Below are 27,579 nucleotides of genomic sequence, written 5' to 3'. Positions count from 1 at the left end.
ACAGGCCGTATATGGTCCGCAGACGTCCGGATAAGCGAGTCCGTCATTTGCACGGGCCTCCAATGGACGGATCTCATGTGAACGGGCCGGCTATGGACGGAGTGAAGGAAGGTGGGCTGGTTGTCCATGGGCCTGTTGGACCCCTCATGGGGGATATTTTGGCCCACTTCATAAGGGCCCAAATAGAGTCCTTGCGCTAGTAGGACTCCGGAAATCTTACGTATTTGGTAAAGATCTTCCCTATAAGGAGGAGATCTATCCATCACGTTTAGGATTCTACAAGGAGAGTCCTATAAGGAAAAGACTTCCGCGCCAAGAAAGGGATGTCAACCTTATGCTACTATAAAAGCCCCAATACCCTCACAAACCAAGGTACGCATGATTTTACCCTCTCTAGCACTCTAAAGTTGTGAGAATACTTTCTGACTTAACCTTCGGAGGGTGTTTGGCCGGCACCACACTGGTGCCCTTCGATAGGTTTTCTCCTTTGTTTCGTGCAGGTTAACATACAAGCGAAAAGAGCATTGTGCGACTCATTGGTGAATTTCCTTGATTCATCAAAAAACAACATTTCATATTTAGGTTCACAATTCTCTCAGGATTGAGAGTTTATGTAAATGAAAATCGTGAAATTTATTATTTATTTGATAGTTGTTGATAAAATATTAACTTCACATGGTGCAATTTAATGTATCTTACACACTTAAAACATATCAATTAGAAATTTCCACTTCTATAATCAAGACAAACCATCTTAGTTGACAAGTAGTCTTCGCAAATGAAATGTTCAATTTCATCACTAACTACGAAATCAAAATATTGAGTTTACAAAGAATTTGTGATTTATATCTTCTACAACTAAATCACATACAATGCATCTCAAGGATTATATGATAATGTCCAAATATTCATGTTATCATTATTTATACTGTAGGGATATTAGGCCCAGGAGTTCATTATTTATTTATATACTGGGCCCGTGGCCCAAGCCGAGGACGAGAGGTTGTCTAAGGAGGATAAATCTTTGTCGGAAGAGATTGTGTTAGTAAATAAAGAAGTTAGTTTTGGTCATAATGGCTAAAGAGGGTGGGCCAAGGATAAATGCCTCCTCGGCTAGCCAAAGCTGAGGTTCGAAGGGTGGTCTGTCATCCAGGGGAATGTTCCAGGGAATTCTATTGGTACAGATAAGCATTGCAGAGATATCAGGCATATGAGAGTTTTAAAATATCTTAGAGGAAAGCTGCTGCCACCACCACCGCATTAAATGTTCTGCAGCTAACTTTCTGACCGCATTAATGTGGAGGTGATATTTGAACAGTGGATTTCAACCTTACAACTACTACATGAAGACTTTAGGAAAGGATTGATGAGACAAGTATCAACACCAACCATCTGGCATGTACATGGAGGAAAATGATGAAAGGGGGAAGAGAGTATAAAACAAGGAGGAGGCAGCAGAAGAGGGGGATCAGAAAACTAAGAAAGGAACATTGTAGCATTAAGAGTCAACTTGTAATCAAACCTGAGAGAAATATATAAGAACTAGCCTCCTCGGACTTGGCTGAGGACAATTTTCTTCAGTATAAACTTGTCTATTTTCATTATCTGATTATCTGAATTTACTCTAGTGTTTGTTTGATTCATTAAAGCCTAGTTTTTCCAACCTACTCTCTACAAATTCATTGTTTTGAGCTTTTTGGGCTTGAGTCCATCAACCTTTGGGCTAGGGATTCAAATCTGGTCCTTACATATACAATGCATCTCAAGGATTACATGATAATGTCCAAATATTCTTGTATCATTATTTCAGATAATAAAACGAACTTCATTATTTAATACATAATGTCATATAAAACATAATAAAATATGATTTTAGGGCACTAATTCTAACACCCAACACCAATAAACAACCCTAAACTGACAATTATAATAGGTTCTTATGTATATTATATGATCTCTACGGCTCCTGCTTTCCTCTTCTTTCTGTGTTTTATTTTTTTATAATAAATTACTTTAATACTTTTTAAACTTTAGAATTTTGGAAATGTTCTATTTATTTATTGGATAATTTTTGGAAATTTTTTGTTTAAACTTTAATCTTTTACTATCATGTTTCATTTAAATACCAAAGTTTTTAAAAACGTTCTTTTAAATCTTATATTTGAGTTCAAATAGTTTAATTTAAATAGTAGAGTTTTAAGAAAGTTGCATTTAAAACTCAAACTTGGAAATAAATTTCATTTAAACTAGTTTTTTTTTTTTTTTCATTTGTGAAGTTCATTTAAACTAGCTAGTTAGTCACGTGATATTAACAGTTTAATAGGGAAAAAAAAATGTTATAGATGGTTTAAATAATATGTTTGTAGAAACTTCAAGATTTAAGTGAAATATTTAAATAGAAATATATCCAAAACTATAAAGTTAAAAATGTAATTTTTTTTTTCTAGAAAAAAAAAAAAAAAAAAATTCCCTCTACTTCTTGTAGCCGTCCACTTTTTTATGTGGCAAATACGTCGTACCGATACCCAAAATATCATACTTCGGCCAATCAATGCGTACTACCCAGCCTAAACAAAAATCCTCTAATATCAAATCTAATAATCCCTACCCCTACTCTCAGTAATTTACTGGCTTACTATTGTTTGTGTTGTCATCCTCTGGTTCTTTTCATTTTTGCTTGTGCCGCTTTAATCTATTGCCATGTGAGTGTTGAGTCTATTGACCCCTCTAGTGAAGTGTAATGTAACTTTTTTTTGAAGGGTCATGTCGTATTTTTAATGTGAACGATAGAAAAACTTTGTTAGAAGAGCAAAATTTATGTACAATACTTTAGGTTTTCTAATTAATTTCTCATATATGGTCAATTTATCAATGTCGTCACAAACAGTGAAAGACTCATTTTAATTAATTAAAAAAAAAAAAAGATTCCAATTATTTTTGTTTTAATTTGAAATAATTATCAATTCACAAAGTAATTTTAGTGGGTTTAAGCCTTCAAAGGGAGAGGGCACTGGAGTCGATGTTTCAGGCGAGGGAGAGAATTTCGACAACGATCTGGGGGAGCTTGGAGAGGTCATGAGTGAAGGAAGAGAATGATCTATTTTTAGTTCATTTGGTTGATAGAAATTTTTGGATTGGTCACAATCCACCGTTCTTATAACCCCAACTGCCATTGTTGTGTTGAACTCTATTTAACATAAATCAAAAAATTTCTCTTCAAAAAAAGAATCAATATTTTTCAAGTTCTTTATTTAATTTCTATTTGCATTTTTTTAATTGGTAAATTACACATCACCTTGCTTTTATAGGAAGAGGAAGCGTCATTTGATCTAAAGGCTAAAAGTTTTCTGTAATTTATGCTAAGACTATGGACATACATATTATTTGGGATGAGAATAGATGATGTCGTGTTCATAGGCTAAAAGTCGTCTATAATTTATGTGTTAAACAAACACATGTTGTTTGGGATTAGAATCTTTATACAAGTAAAATGCAAGGCATATTGTCTAACAATTAAGAGAGCCCAATAGTTTGCATTGTATAGATGATTAGCTTTTTGCATAATACATATTTTTTTAAAAAGGAATAAATATAAATAAATTTATCAAGAAGAAATATTTTTGTAAAATTTGATTCTCTTGCATTTGTTTAGTAATTATCAAAATATAAATTGTTACACTTGATGGAAAAAGTAGATAAGGCTTTGCATGTTGCTTGTAGTATAGAAAATAATATTTGGAAATTCTTTGGAATTAGTGAATTTGAATTGAGTGTGTTTAATGGACTTCTTCTTCTTCTTCTTCTTCTTCTTTTTTTTTTTTTTTTGTTGTTGTTGTTGGTAATTTGAGGACATAGAGAGTGGTAGAGTGGCTTAATAAAATATTTAATTCGTCTAGGATCACTATTTTACTCTTAAGCTCAACCTATTTTAAATCATGTGGTATTCAAATCCTATAAATGTATAATAGCTCACTGTTTTGATTTATATAATTTTGTTAGTATTTATCCACCTTTATTTTCGGTCATATCATTTTTTATTGTGATAATTGATAATGATCTCTAGGTTGTATGGAGTCTGCCTATTTTTTAACTTTTTTTTTTTTTTTTTTATGTGGATAATTTTAAAAAGAGAAAGTAATACAATGTTTGATATGGATAGCTCATTATTTCTTGGGGATGAGATTTCTTTCTAGAAATTGATATGTTGTAATTATTTGAAATAGTTTTTTATTGGAACATGCTTGAACCATATCATTGTGGCTTTTAGATGAATGTTGTTTATTTGACTATTCTATTTATACATAATTTCAACAATTATTTAGAATTAGAATTATCTTGTGGGGCCAAAAAATCGGGTAGCCTCGGCCCACTCCAAGCCAGGCCCAAATGACCCACGCCGAGGATGCATAATGAGTCCGAGGATGACCCTGTCCTTGGGCGTCCGAGACCTCGAAAGAACGCGAGGACCACCCCACCAAAGGACTCCTTGAATATCCGAGGAGGAGAGGGCCCAGTGCCACGCATCGGCGACGGGAGCACGGTGAAGGAGAAGGCTTTAGGCGAGCTGTCACCTCCGCATTGAATGCGCTCACCTAACCCCTCTGGCCACATTAATGGGGATGTAACCTCTTGACAGGGCAACATTGATCATGGTGAGCCACTTGAGTACGGATAAGACCTCTGATGGGATGGACGGTCAGAGCGGAGGCCAATGGATGATCAACAGAAGGAAGGAGAAGATAGGAGGAAAAAAACTATATAAGAAAGGCGAGCAAAGCAACTGAGAGGGGGGGTCATTCAAGGGAATGACATAGAAGGACTTAGGGAGGATGTTAGTTTCAGGGAGGGGTCTCCTCGGACAAGTGCCGAGGAGCTACCCTTAGTTGTAAGTTGGGCTCATTCCCCTTCAATGAAAAAAGTGATTTGTGCTCCGTTGTTAGCTTGTTAGGGCCTAAACCTTCGATCCACTCTCTAAAAATGTATTATTGAGGAACCTTTACAAACTGAGTCCCTACAATTGGCTCCGTCTATGGAAAGGAGGAGGAGGAGGAGGGGGAAGCTTCTGCTAAGCGGAAGTCGACCTAGTCTTCGGAGGAGGAGGGGGAAGTTTCTGCTGGAACTTCCCCGGTTGGCCTTCAATCAGGTCCAACAAGTTGGTGGTGGGCTTCCTCTTGTAACCCATCACTGGTAGAGGAGGGGCTTCTGAAGCAAGGAGGTTTACTTCGATCAAGATGTGCGAAAACGCCGAACGCGTCCTCCTCCTCCTCAGCAGCCTTGGCGATTGCTTGGGAATGAGAAGGGACGACTACAGTAACAACTTCTGACTTGGAGGGCTCCTCAGGTAATTGAAATCCGTCCTCAATCATAGTAATTCTCTGAAACCGAGGATCGTTGGCTCGGATTACGTGCTTTGGAACCGGGAATGATTTCTGGACAGGTTTATACCCCAAGATTTTATGAGCGGCCCTAACTTGATTGTCGTCCTCATTTATATAAACTGACGCCCTCAGCACCTCCTGCAAATCCTCCCGGTTGACCAGGTGGAAGTGGAGCTCAAAAGTGTGTGGGTCTACAAACGGAAAGCACCACCGCATTAGTAAAAAAAAAAGGACAAGAAAAAAGACAAGAGAACTTGAAATCCCTCATTCTCTCGCTGTCCCACTTGGTATTCCCTCCGTTGTTGGGCAGTGAAGGCCATCGTGCCACTCCCTTGACACGATGAGGAAATCCTCGTTTAGCCCCTTGCTGGACTGATGAGCCGTACCCTGTCGTCCCTCGTTTTCAGGTAATAAGACTTGCCCTTAAGGAGTTGAAGGTTGTAGCACCAGTTCACGTCATGGTGGGTCAACCTTAGTCCCATCTTCTCGTTCAGGGTGTCCACACAGCCCAAAATCCTAAAGACATTTATCCCACACTGGGTAGGGGCCAACTGGAAGTGCGTAAGGTAGTCCCTCATCACCGGCCCCATGGGGATCGTCATCCCCCCTTCGAGGAAGGCGACAATGGGAATTACCACCTCGCCCTCCCGTCTGTGTAAGCGCCAATCCCCGTCCTCACAATATCTCAGACCTACATTGCCGGGAATTCTGTAGTCGGCGATGAATTTCTCCATCGCCTCCTCAGTATGGACGTATTTCTTAAACCTACCCATCCCGGTTGATGCCTAAAAGAACTAAGAAAGAACAGGTGAAGGAGAAAAAGGGGTAAAGAGGGATAGAGCGACTTACTGGGAAGAGGAGGAGCTCCTCGGACAGGCTTTTTGTGCTTTAGATATAAGTGAGAGTGTGTCTGAACTCAGGAATGACGGGCGAGAATTCTTGATTGCAAGTAAGGAATAGGAAGAAGCGGTTCGTATGGGCATTTATACCCCAAATCGAAGAGCCATGCGGGTTTTCCCGCCCATAAATGCGAGACAAACCTCCACCGTTGGATTGGTAATGCCTCATTAGACGTGGGGAGCACAGAGCCGCCTGAATTTAATGATGGGCACGTTACGCGCTTCGAAACGTCAGTGACGTGCCTTGGGCAGATGAATAGACCCCAGTGCTGACGGGGGGTAAAGCCGAAGATGTCAAAATCCTTCTCCCCGCCCGAGGATGCGCGCAGCAAGATTTTGAGGGGCTATTGTGGGGCCAGAAAATCGGGTAGCCTCGACCCACTCCAAGCCAGGCCCAAATGGCCCACGCTGAGGATACATGATGAGTCCGAGGATGACCCTGTCCTCGGGCATCCGAGACCTCGGAAGAACGCGAGGACCACCCCACCAAAGGACTCATTGAATATCCGAGGAGGAGAGAGCCCAGTGCCACGCATCGGCGACGGGAGCATGGCGAAGGAGAAGGCCTTAGGCGAGCTGTTACATCCGCATTGAATGCGCTCACCTAACCCCCCTGGCCACATTAATGGGGATGTAACCCCTTGACAGGGCAACATTGATTATGGTGAGCCACTTGAGTACGGATAAGATCTCTGATGGGACGGACAGTCAGAGCGGAGGCCAATGGATGATCAACAGAAGGAAGGAGAAGATAGGAGGAAAAGAACTATATAAGAAAGGTGAGCAAAGCAATTGAGGGGGGGGGGGGGGGTGGGGGGGGCGGGATCATTCAAAGGAATGACATAGAAGGACTTATGGAGGATATTAGTTTCAGGGAGGGGTCTCCTCGGACAAGTGCCGAGGAGCTACCCTTAGTTGTAAGTTGGGCTCACTCCCCTTCAATGAAAAAAGTGATTTGTGCTTCGTTGTTAGCTTGTTATGGCCTAAACCTTCGATCCACTCTCTAAAAATGTATTGTTAGGGAACCTTTACAAACTGAGTCCCTACGTATCTAATTTGATTGGTTTCATATGATTGTACCAATAAAAGTGAATGTATATAACTTTTGTTCAACTATCCTATGCACTCACAGGTTAGCAACTAGTTTAAATAATATGCATAAATTGGTCTCTTATGCATCATCGGGAAGTGGTTAGAGGAGATTGCTCCCATTTGGAGAAAATTAATATATATTTTACCAATATATGTTTTATAAAAGATTTGGTTGAAAATTTTCATTTTTGACCTTTGTAATTGAAAATTAGTCCAAAAATTAAACAATAATGCCAAGGACACAAAATGTTTCACAACAAATTTAAATAGTTGACTATGAGCGGTAGAGAGAAGTGATGGTTCCATGAGTATTATTATGTCTACTACTCACAGTCAACCACTTAAAATTTATGAAATAAATTGTGGAAAACCTAAATGATTACTTGTTTTTTTTTTTTTTTTTAATTTTTTTATCATCATCCATGAGATGACTTTGCAATTGGGTGTCATCAATGATTTGACAATTTTTTTTTTTATATTGCAATAAATTATCAATTACAAGATTCAAATTATCATTTTAATGAACATATAATATAATTATTTATTCTTTACTATATCTTTGACAAACACATAATATTTTTGGAATTAGTAATGTAAGGACCGATTTTGAACTCCTAGCCCAACGTGTGTATGGACTTAAGCCCAAAAAAACCCAAAACAATAAATTTGTAGAGAATGAATTGGAAAACTGAGTTTTGGTGAATTAAGTAACAAATTAATAGATTTTGATGAAAAAGAAAGAAAGATAATAGACGGTCACTAAAGAGAAACGTCCTCGACCAAGTTCGAGGAGACTGATTCTTAAATATTGCTCTTAAAGCTTCGTTACAAGTCTGGTTCCAGATTACTATAGTGTTTCTTCCTTGAATTTTCCCCATTTCTTTCTAGGAAGGTCCCTTACATTATATAGATCCCATTGAACCATCTTGACCCTACACTTGTTGATCATTTGAGCCCTTACTCGAGTGTCCGTCTCATCAGACACCCTTTCTGGCTTTATGTGAGTTGTGGTAGTCAAGGCAACACTGTTCAGGGGTCTTCTTCACATAAATGCCGCCAAAAAAATAGCTGCAGTGCATTTAATGCGGTGGTGGCAGCTTTCCTTTAGATATTTTTGGGTTCCCTTCTTTCTCGTATGCTTATGAGGCGTGTCCCTATCATTGGAGCTTCTATGAAGGTCACATTCATTGCAGGAATACATATCTGAGCCATATTTGTCATAGCCGAGAAGAAATTCCTCTTCGGACCGCCTTCCACTCCTTTCTTATTTGTGAGACTCTAAACTGGAATGTTGGAAAAGTAAATGTACGTAGCGGAAAAATAACAAATCTACTTCATTCGCAATTGATAACATGCACTATGTAAGTTTCAGAATATAGAATAAGAGAGTGTACCTTGGTGCGATGAATTTCAAAACCAAAGATCAGAAGTTCTCGGGAACACTTTCAATCTTCACTCTAATTCCATTAGCGCTTAAGATGTGTGGTCTCTCAATCAGTTATATGTGTATGTTCTAAAGAGAATGAGAGAGTGTTCAACACTCACACATAAACCGTTTCATACACTACAAAATTCTGTATGTTTCTCTACTTATAACTGATTATCTAATTGGGCTAGTCTTTTAGGCCCTTCCAATTGGGCTTTAAAATATGGCTTAGAGTGGAACCAAAAGGAAAGAAATAAGATACTAGCTCCAATGGGCCTTGGGCTTTTTTGTAAATTCTTGACAAGTTCAAAGTTACCATTAATTATATTTAATACCACTATATAAATATAATTGCATTCTAGGCCTTATTAATAAATTATATCCCAAGATTTTATTGTACATGTGACTCCTTCATAAAATATTCGTAGTAATACAAAGTCATTAATGTAGACTGTCACTTTGTAAATTATTACATCTTAATTTTTGAGCACCCGGTTTAATCCTTTTAAATTATTCATCATATATTTATGAAATCCAATTTCATAAATATATACTTTAGTAATTTCTTACCAAAGTGGTTAGGCCTAACTCTCTGAATAACTAAACCCATTAAACTTATCTCAAGAGAATATTTTATATCTCCGTTAAGAGACTATGAATTCCATTTTGAGAATATATGTTCCATCAACACTAAATGTGGTTGCCCAACATACTGAGGTGTTGACTGTTATTTTAAATCTCACTTTTGATATATCAAAGTAATCTACACTTAATGATCAGGTCCATTATTCTCTCAGGATTAAAAGTTCATGTAAATATAAGTCGTGAGATTTATTATTCATTGACAGTTGTTAGGAGAATAAAAAATCTCATAGCGGTCCAGTTCAATATGTCTTAACTCTTAAAACATATCAACATATCAACTAAAAGTCACCACTTCCCTGATCAAGACAAATCATCTTAGTTAATATGTTATAGTCTTCGCAAATGAAACGTCAAATTTCATCACCGACTACGAACTAAATTCTGAGTTTACAAAGAACTTGTAATTTATATCTTCTGTAACTTTTCACATAAATCACATACTATGCATCTCATGGACTATATGATAATGTCCAAATATTCATGTTACCATTATTTCATATAATAATAAAACAACTTTATTAATTAGAATATTAAGTCATACATCATGTCATACATAATGTCATACATAATATAATACATAGCATCATACAATAGGATTTACGGGCACTAATCCTAACATGGAATCCCTCATAACTATTTATCCATCCTCAGACATGCCAACGTCCATGGAACGTCCATGGATAAGACCCAAGGCCCAATATATAATTTTGGGCCCTTATCCCTACAAGTAATATTTATTTGTTATTAAGTTTTTTTCGCAAAAATTCACAAATCATGAAAAAAAATTATGTTGAAAATGAAGTTTCACCATTATTATCATAATATAGTTCGACATCTTGAATTAAAAAATTAAAAAATTATTATTAATTTTGTCAATGTTTAGTAAAGACTAGAAGAATAATAGCCAACCAATTTATTTATAAAGTGGTTGTACCTGTGCTTATTATTTTATTTTTTATTATAACTATAGAAGGAACATTTTTTGATAATATTGGCTTTTACCAAAATTAGGTGTCTTTAATTTTGTACATAAAAAGGAAAATTGTTGTGAAATTGAATAAATAATTAATCAAATATGATTTTTTTAAAGAATCAATCATATATGAATTTAATACTAATATAAAAGAATATCAAGTTACATTGAATATATCATAAATGATTAAATTAAAATATATTCAAAATTTGTTATTTGTATCTTTTATTTCATTTTGTTAATGCATATAAGAGATACTAAATTGTAATTTCACATAAAAGGTAGATACTAATTTAGTGGATTCTAATTAACTCAACTGGTAAAGTCTCTAATGGTTGAATAAGAGATCTGGTTCAATCTTCGTCTATATTAAAAATAGATTAGTGTCTTGGTCCAATAATAAATATATAGCTATCATTAAGAGCGGATGCTATAAGTTGAAACTCTAAAAAAAAAAAAAAAAAGTAGATACTAATTTTATTTTTTATGTATTAATTTAATTTTAAATTACATATATACTTTATTATTTACCAATAACTACTCATCACATTAGCAATTTATAAAAAGGTTTATAAAATAGTATCTGGTTTTAGCATTTTCCATAAAATAAATGGTTCAGATTGTTGATTGTACTATGTCATTAATTCACTAGCAATCCTTTNTTTCTCGTATGCTTATGAGGCGTGTCCCTATCATTGGAGCTTCTATGAAGGTCACATTCATTGCAGGAATACATATCTGAGCCATATTTGTCATAGCCGAGAAGAAATTCCTCTTCGGACCGCCTTCCACTCCTTTCTTATTTGTGAGACTCTAAACTGGAATGTTGGAAAAGTAAATGTACGTAGCGGAAAAATAACAAATCTACTTCATTCGCAATTGATAACATGCACTATGTAAGTTTCAGAATATAGAATAAGAGAGTGTACCTTGGTGCGATGAATTTCAAAACCAAAGATCAGAAGTTCTCGGGAACACTTTCAATCTTCACTCTAATTCCATTAGCGCTTAAGATGTGTGGTCTCTCAATCAGTTATATGTGTATGTTCTAAAGAGAATGAGAGAGTGTTCAACACTCACACATAAACCGTTTCATACACTACAAAATTCTGTATGTTTCTCTACTTATAACTGATTATCTAATTGGGCTAGTCTTTTAGGCCCTTCCAATTGGGCTTTAAAATATGGCTTAGAGTGGAACCAAAAGGAAAGAAATAAGATACTAGCTCCAATGGGCCTTGGGCTTTTTTGTAAATTCTTGACAAGTTCAAAGTTACCATTAATTATATTTAATACCACTATATAAATATAATTGCATTCTAGGCCTTATTAATAAATTATATCCCAAGATTTTATTGTACATGTGACTCCTTCATAAAATATTCGTAGTAATACAAAGTCATTAATGTAGACTGTCACTTTGTAAATTATTACATCTTAATTTTTGAGCACCCGGTTTAATCCTTTTAAATTATTCATCATATATTTATGAAATCCAATTTCATAAATATATACTTTAGTAATTTCTTACCAAAGTGGTTAGGCCTAACTCTCTGAATAACTAAACCCATTAAACTTATCTCAAGAGAATATTTTATATCTCCGTTAAGAGACTATGAATTCCATTTTGAGAATATATGTTCCATCAACACTAAATGTGGTTGCCCAACATACTGAGGTGTTGACTGTTATTTTAAATCTCACTTTTGATATATCAAAGTAATCTACACTTAATGATCAGGTCCATTATTCTCTCAGGATTAAAAGTTCATGTAAATATAAGTCGTGAGATTTATTATTCATTGACAGTTGTTAGGAGAATAAAAAATCTCATAGCGGTCCAGTTCAATATGTCTTAACTCTTAAAACATATCAACATATCAACTAAAAGTCACCACTTCCCTGATCAAGACAAATCATCTTAGTTAATATGTTATAGTCTTCGCAAATGAAACGTCAAATTTCATCACCGACTACGAACTAAATTCTGAGTTTACAAAGAACTTGTAATTTATATCTTCTGTAACTTTTCACATAAATCACATACTATGCATCTCATGGACTATATGATAATGTCCAAATATTCATGTTACCATTATTTCATATAATAATAAAACAACTTTATTAATTAGAATATTAAGTCATACATCATGTCATACATAATGTCATACATAATATAATACATAGCATCATACAATAGGATTTACGGGCACTAATCCTAACATGGAATCCCTCATAACTATTTATCCATCCTCAGACATGCCAACGTCCATGGAACGTCCATGGATAAGACCCAAGGCCCAATATATAATTTTGGGCCCTTATCCCTACAAGTAATATTTATTTGTTATTAAGTTTTTTTCGCAAAAATTCACAAATCATGAAAAAAAATTATGTTGAAAATGAAGTTTCACCATTATTATCATAATATAGTTCGACATCTTGAATTAAAAAATTAAAAAATTATTATTAATTTTGTCAATGTTTAGTAAAGACTAGAAGAATAATAGCCAACCAATTTATTTATAAAGTGGTTGTACCTGTGCTTATTATTTTATTTTTTATTATAACTATAGAAGGAACATTTTTTGATAATATTGGCTTTTACCAAAATTAGGTGTCTTTAATTTTGTACATAAAAAGGAAAATTGTTGTGAAATTGAATAAATAATTAATCAAATATGATTTTTTTAAAGAATCAATCATATATGAATTTAATACTAATATAAAAGAATATCAAGTTACATTGAATATATCATAAATGATTAAATTAAAATATATTCAAAATTTGTTATTTGTATCTTTTATTTCATTTTGTTAATGCATATAAGAGATACTAAATTGTAATTTCACATAAAAGGTAGATACTAATTTAGTGGATTCTAATTAACTCAACTGGTAAAGTCTCTAATGGTTGAATAAGAGATCTGGTTCAATCTTCGTCTATATTAAAAATAGATTAGTGTCTTGGTCCAATAATAAATATATAGCTATCATTAAGAGCGGATGCTATAAGTTGAAACTCTAAAAAAAAAAAAAAAAAGTAGATACTAATTTTATTTTTTATGTATTAATTTAATTTTAAATTACATATATACTTTATTATTCTTAAATGAAAAAAATAATAATAATAATATTATCTTTTGATATCCTAAGTGGCTATCAGTACCTCACACCATAGATAAGGCAGGAATAAGAGATACTAGACTCAAGCAGTCAAGCTAGCAAAGAACCAATTTGCAACGTGCAGAGACTTTCACACGTACTTTTCACAATCTGGTCTCTTCTTTCTTGTCACTCAATCTCTTGAATCCCTCCTTTGCAAAGCAGAAAAAATGGCTTCGAGTATGGTGGTATCGGCATTGCTCTCTGGCGTATTTCAAGTGCTGTTTGACAGGCTAGCTTCTCGCCAGCTCATAAGCTTCTTCCGACGCGATCAGAAACTCCCGGAAAATTTAAGGACAGTTCTGCTGACTGTTCATGCAGTGCTCATAGATGCAGAGGAGCAGCAGATCACGAATCTGGGGGTGAAACATTGGATCAAGAAGCTCGAAGATGTTGTCTACCGAGCTGAAGATCTGTTGGACAAGATCGACACTTGGCAACGCAAATCAGAAGCTGAAGCGAAGCTCAAGGGAAAATCAAAGGTCAATGGAAATGAGGTAAGAAACAAAAAAATAGAATCTAAGCTCATAAAGATAATAGAAGAACTAGACTTTTTAGTAAAACAGAGAGATGGCCTCAATCTTAAGCTAAGTGTAAGTGTGAAACCACCATCCATGTTGCCCACAACTTCTTTGGTAGATGAATCTGAGGTGGTTGGTAGAAATAATGATAAAAAGGAGCTAATAAGTGTATTGCTTACTGCTGATTTTTTTTTTTTTTTTTTTTTGAGATATCAATTCACTAGCAATCTTGAAATAATGATTTCACATTCTTATTAATTGAAAAATCATATTTTGTGTTTTATTTATTTATTTTAATTTTCAAAAGCTTAGAAAACCAAGAGATCCAAGACCTTAAAATCAGAATCTCATTCCTTTATATTACGTTGTAGAGTAATATTGATATGCTAAATATTTATTAAATATTCACATGATAAATATGTATAATATTTCTTACAACGTATTCTCTCACATGATATTTATAATTACTTTCAGATGTTTGTTTGTACACATGTTATGCATATATATTGTTGTACAAAAGTTTCTTAAAAAAATGCCAAGTATTTAAGTTATATTTCAAAATGTGAATTGTTGAGATTAAATTAAAATAACATTTGGTAGACATGGCAAAACGGGTCAGAATTTTTCTAACCCGACCCGTTTGACCCGCAACCCATTTGACCCGCTTAAAAATGACCCGTTTGGACCCGTGACTTGTTTTGACCTGCGACCCGATTGTCCCGACCCGACCCGCCCGTTTTGCCACGTCTACCAACGTTGAGTAGATTGAGACTGAGGTGTAATTCTTATAAAATATTTACTTATTCTTTTTCACTTAATATGTTATGTACTCTATTATAGTTTGACATTCTTTACTTGCCACCTTCATTTTCTCTTCCTACTTTAAACAGATCAAAAATTATACCAAGATTAGCTTCTAAAAAGCTGGAACAAGAGTTGCACCAAATTTGGGTATCAAGTGTTTAATGGTAATTGGTAAGTGATAACAATATTACTAGTGAGAATCTAATCACAGTTAAGGAACTCAGAAACAATTGACAAATTGCATCTATTTCCCAAAAAAAAACTTGTTTGAAAAATACGAGTCAACTAAACCCGTCCTACGACCCGACTCGACCTGTGACCTGATTGACCCGCAACCCGATTGACCCGTTTAAAAATGACCCATTTTGACTCGTGACCAATTTTGACCCGTGACCTGATTGACCCGACCCGAACCCGACCCGACTCGCCTGTTTTGCCATGTCTATCATTTGGATAGATAGTGTGGGAGCGTACCTTTCCTTTCCTACCAAGCTTCTAAGTTCAAGAATATGTGGTTCGGGACATATATTACCTTAATTAGCCCTTAGGAATGACTTTTAGTTAATTAAAATGAATTAGACAATAAATGGCCACTCACATTTAGAATAAACCAATAGTTGGTAGTGACTATATAAAATAAAATAAGTGGTAATTGCAGTAAACCCACCTGTGATTTGGCTCAAAATCACTTACCTACCCGTGGTTTAAAAAATCTCACTTTATCCACCTAACGTAAGCCCATATCATAATGCAGTCTTGCTCCTCCTCAATACCCAAACCTAATGTAGCCATGCTTCTCCACAAATCAAAACCCAAACCCATGCAGCCACCTTGTCCTCCTCAAAACCTAGACCTAAAATAGTTGTGCTCCTCTACAAATCAAAACTCAAACCCATACAGCCACCACATGCTCCTCCACTATCACCAACGAAGCCACCGTGACCCCAAAGCTACCACCAATCCAGTGGCGGCTTCATGAATTTTTCTCAGGATGTTCCTTAAGAAGCATAAATTATATAATCTAATAAAAAAAGAAATGCATATATTGACAACAATAACAATAAAAAAACATGCAAATACATAAAGTTTACAATTACCTTTTACGAGTTTTAATATTTTGAAATCGTTGCATGATAGTCTCATTATCAATACTACAAGCTACATCTCTTTCAATGTACACAACCAAGTAATCATTCATCCACTGAATGTTGAATAAATTATAGAGCAAAATTTAATTTTATTGGCATAAAAAAAAATTGAAGGTGTTCCTAAATTTTTTTTGAAGGATAGACAAATAATTTTTTTTAAATTATTATTATTATTATTATATATTTAGATCAGGGTGGTCCTGGGACCACCTTGGCCTTAAGGTGGTGTCACCCTACACTGATCTAACCTAGAGTGTGAGATATGAGAAAGACATATATGGATAGAACAGAGAGGTAGAAAGAGAGAGAAGAAGAGAAATAAATTAATCTATAAAGAAAGAAGTAAGTTAATGGTGTGGTAAGTAAATTTTCCTTTTATGTTATTTTCTTATGAGTATGTGGCATTTTGTGATTTATTGGAGTTCTTGAGCCAAGTTTCTAAATTTTACAAACCTTCCCTTTTTTATCTTATTTTCTCTTGGTTTTGTATGTGTTTTTTTGTTTTGAAGGAGAGGGATATAAAAGATGAGCAAAAATACCTATTTACCATTGTTTTTAACAAAGGTCGGTTATAGGAGACAAACAAAGCTACCTTAAATGAATAAAGTGACATTTTTTAAATCACAGATAGATAAAGTGATTTCGGGTCAAACCACAAGTGAGTTTACTGTAATTATCCCATTAAATAAATAAAGAGACTTACTCACACATACATCACTTTAGTAACACATACACACATCATGACATGTCACCAAGCAAACAAGAAAAGAAACAAGTGGTGCTTTTAAAAAAAAAAAAGTAACCTTTTAATGTGGGGGAGATTGTGGGTCCTTCCTCACTTCAAAATGGGAATCCTTCTGCATCCAAAGTGTTGCAAACATATTTTTTCTTAGTTTTCTTTCATTTATTCATATTGTTATTTCCTTTCATTTTACCATTAGAGCATTCGCATCAGCAAATGAAAAATAGCATAACTGCCAAAGCTTTCCCAATCATACCGAAAAATCACCCATGTTAGTTTATGCATTCATTGTGGAAAACGTATTTTTGATATAGTACTTTTGCAAATATACCCGTTACAGTATCAGTATATCTAACATTCTACTAACTTCCCAATTGTCAGCCTCATTTATATGTAGCCTCTGTAATCTGTATCATGCACTTATTTTCAGCCTAACTTAGAAAAGTCCTTTTATTTTTATAAACCTATTATTATGTTAGGTTTCCTAGACAATAAGAATACCATATAATGAAATACATATGAAAACAAAATAGAGGTTTTTATATCCATTGGATATTGGTATCAAAGAGAAAATAGAGGCAATAGCCAAGTCATAATTTGAAGACTAAGATAGATTTGATAAAATTTTAAGTTGGATGGCTTACAAGTTATTATTTATTTATTTAATTTTAATTTTAAATGAAAATGGATTAAGCGGTGTTGCAACATTATGTTTGTTGGCTTGAACAAAAATATATATATATATATATTTTTTTTTTTAAGCCAGCCACATGGATAACGGGAGAATTGTGGATTTATCTTCTTCAATTATATATAGTAATATATATATATATAGAGAGAGAAATGATATGTTTACAATATTTTCACAATAAATCCTAAGTGGCAAGTTATTACTAGTTATTATTGTTAGGGCAAAAAAGTAATCTTAGTGTTAGGTTCAAATTTGAACTAATAACAACTAACCACCTATGATTTGTTGTAAAAATGTTGTGGACGTAGCACCTCTCATATATATATATATATATATATTAATGCTACAATCTCAAATTTGTATGTCTGAAATAAACTGATATCGAAATATTCCGTTTAATTGACAAATCACAATGGGCACTAAAAACGTATTCAGGATGTACTAGGTTTTTTTTTTAATCTTTTTTTTTTTTTAAGAATCTGTAGGCGCAGTTCTTCTTCTTTTTCTTTTCTTTTTTCAAAAGAACCAATAGGTTGCACTGTTGATATTAATAAAATAAAAAAAATAAAAAACTTTGCCTTAACAAAAAAAAGATTTTGCCTTAACAAAATTTCAGATTTTTAGTAGAGAAACTTTTGAAATTTTGGGGCAAGAGGTTAGGTGACTCAATGCTAAGATAAAGGAAGACTTATTCCATTTCTGCTTGAAAGTTGTAATTAACCTAAAGCATCTTAAGCAGCTTATAACATTTATCGACCGTAACATTTTTAAATCTACCAACTTTAGAATTTTTAAAATTTTTAATGGTATTATTTTTTCACAAATCTCGTAGAGAATTTGTGGCAATGATATAGTAAATTGTAAAAACATCTAATTTTAATTTTTATGCTTGCATTATTTTTTATACTAGCCACTAACCCATGCAATGCATGAAAACTTACTTGTTTGTATGGTAGACTAAAATAATTTTATAAAATATTAAATTGATTATGAAACTACACCATTGCATAAATTGCTCCTATCTGGCTTAAATTTGTGTTACAATTTGATAAAGAAGTCAAAGCTTAAAATATTAGCGAATCGGAAGATTCATTGCCTTGGTATTGTTGAAACAAAACAAAATATATATATATATATATAGCTACATAATAGAGAAATATAAGAGAAAAAATAGTTATTTTCAAAAGAATAACCCATAGTATAGTTGTTGAAATCTGCCAATCATGTTCATATATTGCTAAAACTAATAAAAAGTCAGATGTTAAAACTTCCAAAATGCCAAAAAAAAAAAATTAGAACATTCTAAACCCAGAATTATTAAAACAATAGAAAAATATATAACTATAGTCACTACACACAAAAGAGATATATAAGAGAAAGATGCCATTGAAATATGTCAGATAGTTTTAGATAATGCAAAAAATAACCCAAAATTCAGATGAAACTAAAGAATTAGAAATTTGGTACCTACAAATTATTGAAACAAAATATAAACAAAAAAAAAATATATATATATATATGTAACTACACATAAAGAAATATAAAAGAAAGATATTCTACCCTCAAAAGAATAATCCATTGCTATAATTGTTGAAATCTGCAAGAAAATTTCAAATGTTACAAAAAATTAACCAAAAAGTCAGAAATTAAAAGACAATGGAGTTATTTAGATAAAACAATCTACTGGTGGGTTGAATCTAGCACCAAGTTTACCCTAGGATAATAGCTTGTTGTTAAGACTTGATATCGAAATTAAATATATAATATATATTACGAAGGAGTATGATAAGCTTAGAACTGTGAGCTAAAGGAATTTAGTAGTATCATGGCATTGTAAATCTATAAAATAAAATAAATATATACCAAAAATTAACCATCTTGATTTTAAATTTAAAAATATCCAAAGAGATTTTTATTTTTTTATAATCTAAACAATTGAATTAGATTCCCACTTAAACTTATTTGATGATGTATAATATGTATTGTATCCCAGGTAAACTTGTTCATAAGAACAAAAAAGAATCAAGAATTTACGTTAATTACAAATGTCGTGTTCTATTGGTAGGCTTTTGTTTTGTAAAACTTCTAATTTAAAAATCCTTGTGCCCTGTGAGGAGGAAAGAGAGTTGGAAGAACTATTATTCAACGATAAGATAAGAAGAAATAAGTAGTAATATTATTATTATTATTATAAAATTAAAATATGTTATCAAAAAATTGATAAGTGGTAAAAATCTGATGGCAAGACAATTAGATTTCATATGCCATGGCTTCTAGTATTCAAACTCATAAAATTCAGATAGTAGGAGAGTTTTAGAAATATAAAATCAGAATTTTATATATATATATATATAGATGATAATTTTATTTAAATATTGTGCTAACGTGAAAAATTGTGAGAATTTCAGAAGTTTTGATTATATATATATATATATATTAGCCTTTATTATAACTAACTTGTAACCCCATGCATATGCATAGATATACTTAAAAATATGTATTAAGATGCATAATAATAATTATTATATACATAATTTAAATATTAATAGTCATTTTTTTTTTTTTTTTAACTGTTTAAAAAAGTCTTATAAGAATATTATTAGATAGAAAATATAAATTGTCAATATTTATTTTTTTAATTCTTTTTGTATTTATTAATTCTAAACTCTTTGATATTTGTCCACAATAATTCATTTAGATAGATATTTATAATGTGGTCTTACATTTGACTTAAAATTAAGAAATAATTTCTCTATAAAAATAAATAACATAAAACACATGACGGAAAATTGAATATTAATTATAAAATATAATTGAATTTTCTCTAAGTTTTGTTTATATATTTATATATTTGAAATTTATCAAAATTACGTTACTATTGTACAATTGTTTTAAAAATTAAATTTGAAATTTATCAAATTTTAGTCTTGAAACTATCAATTCTTTTTTATTTGGATTGAATTTAGCCCAAACTTTTTTTTTTCCTTTATTTTCTTTTTCATCCATACGTTTCACTTTCTAGATCATCTCTATCTTCTTGTTCTTTGTTATTTTTTAGCTCTTTGCCTGACCCAATATGGCTATCTCTAATTCTGAGAGAGAGAACTAAGGCCGGTGAAGAGAGTCGCTTGAAGGGTGAGGGCCAGCAGAGATCAACGTTCAACGTTCAAAGCCGCTTCGCTTGCCTCCACCACCACTGCCACTAGTCCTCCTCCCATGGCCAACGACATGTGTCCCAGGCGGGTTTGATCGGTTTCTGTTTTTTTTTTTTTTTTGTTCTGATTTCACTAGTTTAATGAGAAAGATTGTATTTTGAGTTTCAATTGTGTCCCCTTCTTAAGACGTTTGAGAGAGAGAAAGGATGAGGCCTGAGTTTGTAATTTGCAGCTATTAAGAAATGGTTGCCAAATTTTTTATTCCAATTTATTCAAGGAATTTGTTAAGGAGAAAAAAAAATAGTGTGGAGAGTGAACAGTGCTTACTTGTTTTAACTCTAGCAATTTTGTTTGCATTTTGGATAGACTGTTGGAGCTTATATTTCATATTTGTGGGTTTGCTCTTCAAAATGGAAAGGAAAATGGCTTTAGAGAACCTGTTGAAGATGTTCGAAAGCTGATGATGCCGAAAATCTCACCAGTGAGTTGCACGATGCTTGTACGCTCAAAACGACACCTGCACAACAAAAAAGAGAAGACCTAACAGAGAGCACCGGTGTGGTGCCGGCCAAATACCCTCCGAAGGTCAAGTTAGAACTTTTTTCAACTTTAGAGTGCTAAAGAGGGGTTAATTATGCGTACCGTGATTTGTGAGGATATTGGGGTTTTTATAGTAGTCGAGGATTGACCTTTTACCTTGGAGCAGAAGTCTTTTCCTTATAGGACTCCTCATTAGCGTAGATTGCGGGATCCTTTCCTTATAAGACTCGGATACTGGGCGTGGAATACAAGCAACTTCCCTATTACCCATGCGTGGTGACCAAGTCATGGTTTTCATAGAACCGTCGGCCTTGAAACCGTCAGCTTGCATTCTCCCCTTCAGCCAAGTTGGCGTCAGCTTCTCGCTACGCTATAAGTAGCCCAGGCGCTTCGAATTGCCGTCAGTTAGACCTAGAGCCTTCAGCCCATCGGTTTGTCTTGATCCCGTCAGCATGCCTTCTTTCGTTACGTTAGCCCATAACGTCCGTCGTGACTGACCCGTCAGCCAAAGCAGGAGCCGACGGGTTAAGCTCATGGTACCTGCTATAATTCTTCCATATCAAAAGCAGTTACTAAACTCTTTCTTGTCCCCTTATTAGCCTTTTCCCTTTCTACTTTCTAGTCTAATTTTTGATATCCTGTGAAAAAAATAAAAAAAAGAACCCTTCAGATTTCCCTGAAGAAAGCTTTCTTCCTTCTTTGTGTGACAATTTCAAGCATCGTTTGATAGTCTGCAAAATCTAAAGCTCACCAGTTTGTTTCTCCATTATTCAACTCCCCTATTTCCACGGTGGAGACCCATATGTTTAACTCTCCGGTAGCAGTAGCAATTTGGGACTTGTTTTTCAATATTCGTTCCAATGAAATCGAAGACTACTTTTTAGAAGAGTTCAAGGTTTTAACCTGGATGATGAATAGTACTGAACTAATCATAGCTCGAAAAGACGTGTGGTTGAATAAGGTCCAAGATGCCGTTTATCGTACCGAGGATTTCGTGGATAAGATCCGCAGTGGAGCTTTGAATGACAGGTTGGAAGCTACATCTAAGACCAAGAGAAGTACGTTGCATAACCTCCCATTTTGGCCAAAGCAGAAACAGGAAGTCAAAAAGGAGATCCGAAGAGAGGCAAAGAAGATCGTTAACGAGTTCAAATCCCTTCAGATGTGGAGCATACATGGAAGCATTCGAAGAAAATTTTCGTTAAAGTCCCTTGTGGTGCGTCGCAGGCATTTAATGAATTCATTCATATATTGGGGTAACATGGATCCACGCAATATGAGGAATGACATCTATCAAGAGTATTTGCAGAATGACATAGAGCGGTATAAAAGGTTGTCCACGTTTTTTGTAGCTGACTCTGAAGTATTCCGTAGAGATCGTGATGAAGAAGCAATTATTGAACTTTTGCTATCAGATGATGGAACTGGTGAACGGTTGTCTGTGATTCCTATAGTGGCCGAGGGTGGCATGGGAAAGACCACTCTTGCTCGCCGTGTTTATGACAATCACAGGGTGAGTGAACATTTTGACCTCAAGGCCTGGGCTTGGTTGTCAGGAAAAGGTGACTTTTTACAGGCAACAAAAGCAATCGTTGAGTCGTTCACTTCACGATCTTGTGATCTCGAGGAACTAACTTCACTCCAAAATAGACTGTGTGAGATTCTCAAGAACAAGAAATTTCTAATTGTTCTAGATGATGTGTTGGTTGAGAATTATGTCTCGTGGAGTCAGCTCCTAAATCCTTTTATTGATGCTGCTGCAAAGGGAAGTCGTATTATTGTAACTACACCCAATCAAGCGGTTGAGTCAACCATGCGCACCAAGGGTTACAATTCTTTTCGTATTACTGCTTATTATTTGAAGCCATTATCAGATGAAGAATGTTGGTCGATATTTGTAAAATATGCTATTGGAGACGAACGCCTTAATTCATGTCCAGAACTAGAAGATATTGGCAGACAATTTGTGCGCAAGTGTTCCGGCGTGCCTTTAGCTGTAAGAACACTTGGTGCCCTCTTGTTTAATAGGCTGGAAGCAAATAAGAAACTTGGCCAGCTAGTTCCGGAGTGGCGCACTAAACTAGATGAGTTTATGAGCAATTTTCCCGGCCTTTGGTATGTATTAAGACTGAGCTATTATGATCTTCCTCCACGGCTAAAGCGATGCTTTGCATATTGTTCAATTTTTCCTGAGGGCTATGAATTTGAGAAGGACAAGTTAATCCTCTTATGGATGGCTGAGGGTCTTCTGCCACAGATCGAAGGCAATCTCACACCAGAAGAGGTTGGTGATTATTACTTTCATGAATAATTTCATAGATCTTTTATTTTACGATCAAGTGGCAATGAATCACATTTTGTGATCCATAATCTTATGAACGACCTGGCTATTTTCGTTTCTGGGGAATTTTGCTTCAAATTGGAGGATAATTCCTCTTCCCATATCTCTGAAAGGGCCCGGTACTTGTTACTTTCAGGTAAATACGATCCCTTAATGATATTTAAGGTCATTGATAAAGCCAAGTTTTTAAGGACCTTTTTGCCACCCGATCATGAATCATGCCATTTAACTAGTAATGAACTGCGGGATCTTTTGCCCAAACTGCAATTCTTGCGAGTGCTTTCTTTATCTCATTATGATATCACTGAGCTACCTGATTCAATTGGTGATTTGGAACATTTGCGGTACATGGATCTCTCTCACACTACAATTAGGAGTTTACCTGAATCATTTTGTGCACTTCGCAAATTACAAACATTGATATTGTCTCATTGTCGTACTCTTACTGAATTGCCTGAAAACATGTGGAAGCTTTTTGACTTACGCCGTCTTGATATTAGTGGAACTGACTTATATGAGATGCCAAAAGCAATGGGCAGATTAAAAAATCTTCAGACACTTTCTTACTTTGTTGTGGGCAAAGAAAGTGGCTCAACAATTAAAGAGTTGGGGGGCCTTCTGTATCTTCGTGGAACACTTCGCATTTCAAAGTTGCAGAACATAGTCTCTCCCAAAGATGCGGCTGAGGCCATGTTGAAAGAGAAGGCACGACTTGATGAGCTAGTGTTGGAATGGGGTGATGACAGTGCTGACCGAGAAAATGATAGGGAGATGCTTAAGATGCTAGAGCCTCATGCAAATTTGAAGAAGCTCAGCATTAAATTTTATCAAGGTACAACCTTTCGAGGTTGGTTGGGGTATAAAGAATTCCTCAACATGGTGTTCCTATGTCTTAGCAATTGCAAGAAATGCTTATCCCTGCCACTATTTTGTCAGCTACCATCTCTTGAAGTTCTCATTATTGAAGGGATGGATAAAATGAAGAAGGTGGGTCCTGACTTCTGTGGGCCAAATATGCAATTTCACTCTTTGAAGTCTTTAACATTTGATAGGATGTTGGAATGGGAAGAATGGATATCACTTGAACGTCCTGGTGGAGAATTCCCTTGCCTGCAAGAGCTTTGCATACAGAGATGCCCCAAGCTGAAGGGGAACTTACCCAAGCAATTTCCTTCTATAAAAAAAGTTGAAATTTTTGACTCTCAAGAGCTTGTGAGTACACTTTTGACACAGGCATCGTCACTCAAATGGCGTTTACATTATCATGATAAGATTTTGTTCAGAAGTGACGATAAAGCTGAGTCATTCATCAAGCAAAGGACTGTCTTTACACATGAAGGTGCTGCAGAATCCTCAATGACCATAATTCAAGGTGTCACAAAATCCTCATTGCCCAACACCTGGTCCAACCAATATGGACGGCACGACCTCTCCTCTTCTGAAATCGAGGAAATTTCAGAAGAGACGGACTTGCCAATAGGGCCACATAGGCACAAACTTGAAGGAAGTTATGCTCTGGAGGACATACCTGAAGGAGTGATGGACACCAATTTATATTATCACGGTAATATGTTGTTGAGAAATGATGAAGGGGCTGCAGAATCCTCATTGCCCAGTCAGACTCCAAACAATGATGATGCTCATGTTCTGACCGACCAAGATGGACTTGAAGACCTCTCCTCTTTTGAAATCATGGAAGTTTCAGAAATATCACAACTGATGGAATTGCCAAAGGGGCTACACGGCCTCAAAATTGAAGGATGTGATGCTCTGGAGGACATACCTGAAGGAATGATGGACAACAAGCCTTCTCTCCGACATTTGTATATCTTTGATTGTTTTTCTCTCAAGTCCTTTCCTGAAAAAAATCCAACCATTGCCTTAAAGGTTCTTTATATCCAGAACTGCAAGAGATTAGATTTTCTCCCACCTTCATCAAAGACAAACCAGTATGATCTTCTTGAACATTTGTGCCTAGGGAGTAGCTGTGACCCTCTGATATCCCTCCCATTGGGCTTCTTCCCAAAGCTTAAAAGTCTTTCTATTTGGGATTGTGCAAATCTGGAATCCCTGACAATGCCCGAGGGAATTCAGAAAGATCTCACATCTCTTGAGGCCTTGGAGATCAGAGATTGTCCGAAGCTAGTATCCTTTCCAGAAGGAGGATTGCCAGCCCCCAACTTGACATCCATTTGGTTCTCTAATTGCAATAGTCTCAAGGAACTGCCTAATCAGTTGCACACTCCGATTTCTCTCCAGTCAATGTTTGTAAATAATTGCCCAGAGCTTGGATCACTTTCAGAAGGGGGTTTGCCTTCCAACCTATGTTTACTCAGTATCACTTTCTGTGATAAAATCATGCTCGGGATGGAGTGGGGCTTGCATAGGCTTGACCGTCTCAGTCAGTTGGAGATTGAAGGTGGATGTAAAAACGTGGAGTCATTTCCAGAGGAGAAGTTGCTGCCTAGCAATCTCAACTCTCTATGCATCGGCCGGTTTTCAAATCTCAAATATCTGGACTACAAGGGGCTTCAACACCTTACTGCTCTCAATTCACTTGAGATTAGCAGCTGTGATGAACTCCAGTCCTTGCCTGAAGAGGGTCTTCCATCTTCCCTATCTCTTCTCTGCATCAGGGAGTGCTCTTTACTGAAATCAAAACTTGTAAATAATAAAGGAAAAGAAAGGTTCAGGTTGGCTCGTATCTCTTGCGTAGAAATAGATGAGGAAGTAATAAAAGACTGGTCCGAGATAGCTGATGTCTCTTGCGAGGAAACTGATGAGGATGTAAATCTCCCGGAAGAGCCCTAGTTTGAAGCAATGAAAATGAAATTTCAGCAAGGTACTTTTTCTACAAGTAGATGAATTAAAATTTGGCCTGCTTATTGTCAATTCAATTTACTTTACATTGTGAAACAATTATCGCACTTACTAATAATCTTTTCTTTCAAACTTGCGCTTAAACTGGGGCTACTTTGAAGACTTCTTCGTATTGGATCACCAGTAATTGCTTAAGTTCCTACATGGGTTCTTCCGCAGTTATTCACATTGGGTCTCCTACTTCATGTTTTTGTTGTGTATTTTTCTGCCTCTGTTTCGTGATCAAAGAAAAGTGTCATTTGAATCTTTTTTGGGGCTTCCAACTCCAGCTCTCTGCAAAAGTTTGGGGAATTTCCCATTGCTCTAAGCATCATGTGCCTCAAAGGCGTCTTCTTATATAGGGGAGTCATAGCATTAGAAGTAGACACTAAAATAAGTGGAGTGGATTTCTTCAGCGAACTAGTTTGGTATATTATGGGGTATAAAGATGCATGTTATTTAAGTTGGATGTTGTTCTAGTGTTTGTTATTGTTTTTAAGTGAAGTGTGTCATTATATGTTTCGAAGTCTTGGGATTGTAAGTTGACATTGATTTAAGAAACAGCTAGAAAGAAGTCTGAGTTGGGTGAAATAAGACAAAACTCGATTTAAATTTGTGAGGGTTTGCTAGTGTGTTTAATAGGAGTTGGTCGAATGTTAGTAATTCATATTGTTGGTAATGGATTTTGATTGGCAATATTCATGGGTGTAGGCTTATAGTTAGTCGAACCATGTTAAAATTTGTTGTCTTATTGATGCAAGGAGAAATTGACAATTATTTTCTCAAAATTCATTTGATATTGTTGTGTTTACTTGTATGAGTGGTCTAGATCATGGTTACAATTGTATGGAAAAGAATATTGTAGGTGATATATTCCTCTTATTTTAGCTCTATAAAATTAAACGCTTAATTACTTATTTAGTTGCTCTTCTACAAATAATTAGATAATCTAAATAAGGAACTTTTAAAGAGATGGTGAAAATTTCGAAAGTGTGACTTACAAATGAGGAAGAAATGATCTAGGGAAATTTGAATTCCTTAACTTGATTTTTAAGATTAAAATTCTATATTTGATGAAAGTGCCTATAATTTTTATGCCTTGATGATTCAATTGCCAAACATTATATGAGTAAGTATAATTGTTTATTGGGTTTTTGTATATCTATTTGCATTACTACTTTCATATTTCCCATTAATTCC

General features: G+C 34.9%; 2 protein-coding genes across 2 annotated transcripts; both read left to right on the top strand.

The window, feature by feature from the left end:
• The first annotated feature begins 21,981 nt into the window (after positions 1-21,981).
• Positions 21,982-23,490, top strand: LOC112030157 (putative disease resistance RPP13-like protein 1). Its single transcript, XM_024062842.1, has one exon. It carries the CDS (start codon positions 21,982-21,984, stop codon positions 23,488-23,490), a length of 1,509 nt encoding a protein of 502 aa, XP_023918610.1.
• LOC112030158 (putative disease resistance protein At3g14460) lies at positions 22,623-27,161 on the top strand. Its single transcript, XM_024062843.2, has 2 exons — positions 22,623-26,362; positions 26,502-27,161. Exon 1 carries the CDS (start codon positions 23,554-23,556, stop codon positions 26,329-26,331), a length of 2,778 nt encoding a protein of 925 aa, XP_023918611.1. The 5' UTR covers positions 22,623-23,553; the 3' UTR covers positions 26,332-26,362; positions 26,502-27,161.
• The last annotated feature ends 418 nt before the right edge of the window (positions 27,162-27,579 follow it).

The sequence above is a fragment of the Quercus suber genome, unplaced genomic scaffold (assembly GCF_002906115.3).
Source record: "Quercus suber isolate HL8 unplaced genomic scaffold, Cork oak 2.0 scaffold_575, whole genome shotgun sequence".
Classification (NCBI taxonomy): Eukaryota; Viridiplantae; Streptophyta; class Magnoliopsida; order Fagales; family Fagaceae; genus Quercus; species Quercus suber.
Note: the sequence above shows the minus strand (reverse complement) of the source record. Positions and strands in the feature narration are given on the sequence as shown.

Bases quoted from the DNA above. Each gene is read 5' to 3' on its own strand.
- LOC112030157 (XM_024062842.1), top strand. From the start codon at position 21,982: ATGTTTAACTCTCCGGTAGCAGTAGCAATTTGGGACTTGTTTTTCAAT.
- LOC112030158 (XM_024062843.2), top strand. From the start codon at position 23,554: ATGAACGACCTGGCTATTTTCGTTTCTGGGGAATTTTGCTTCAAATTG.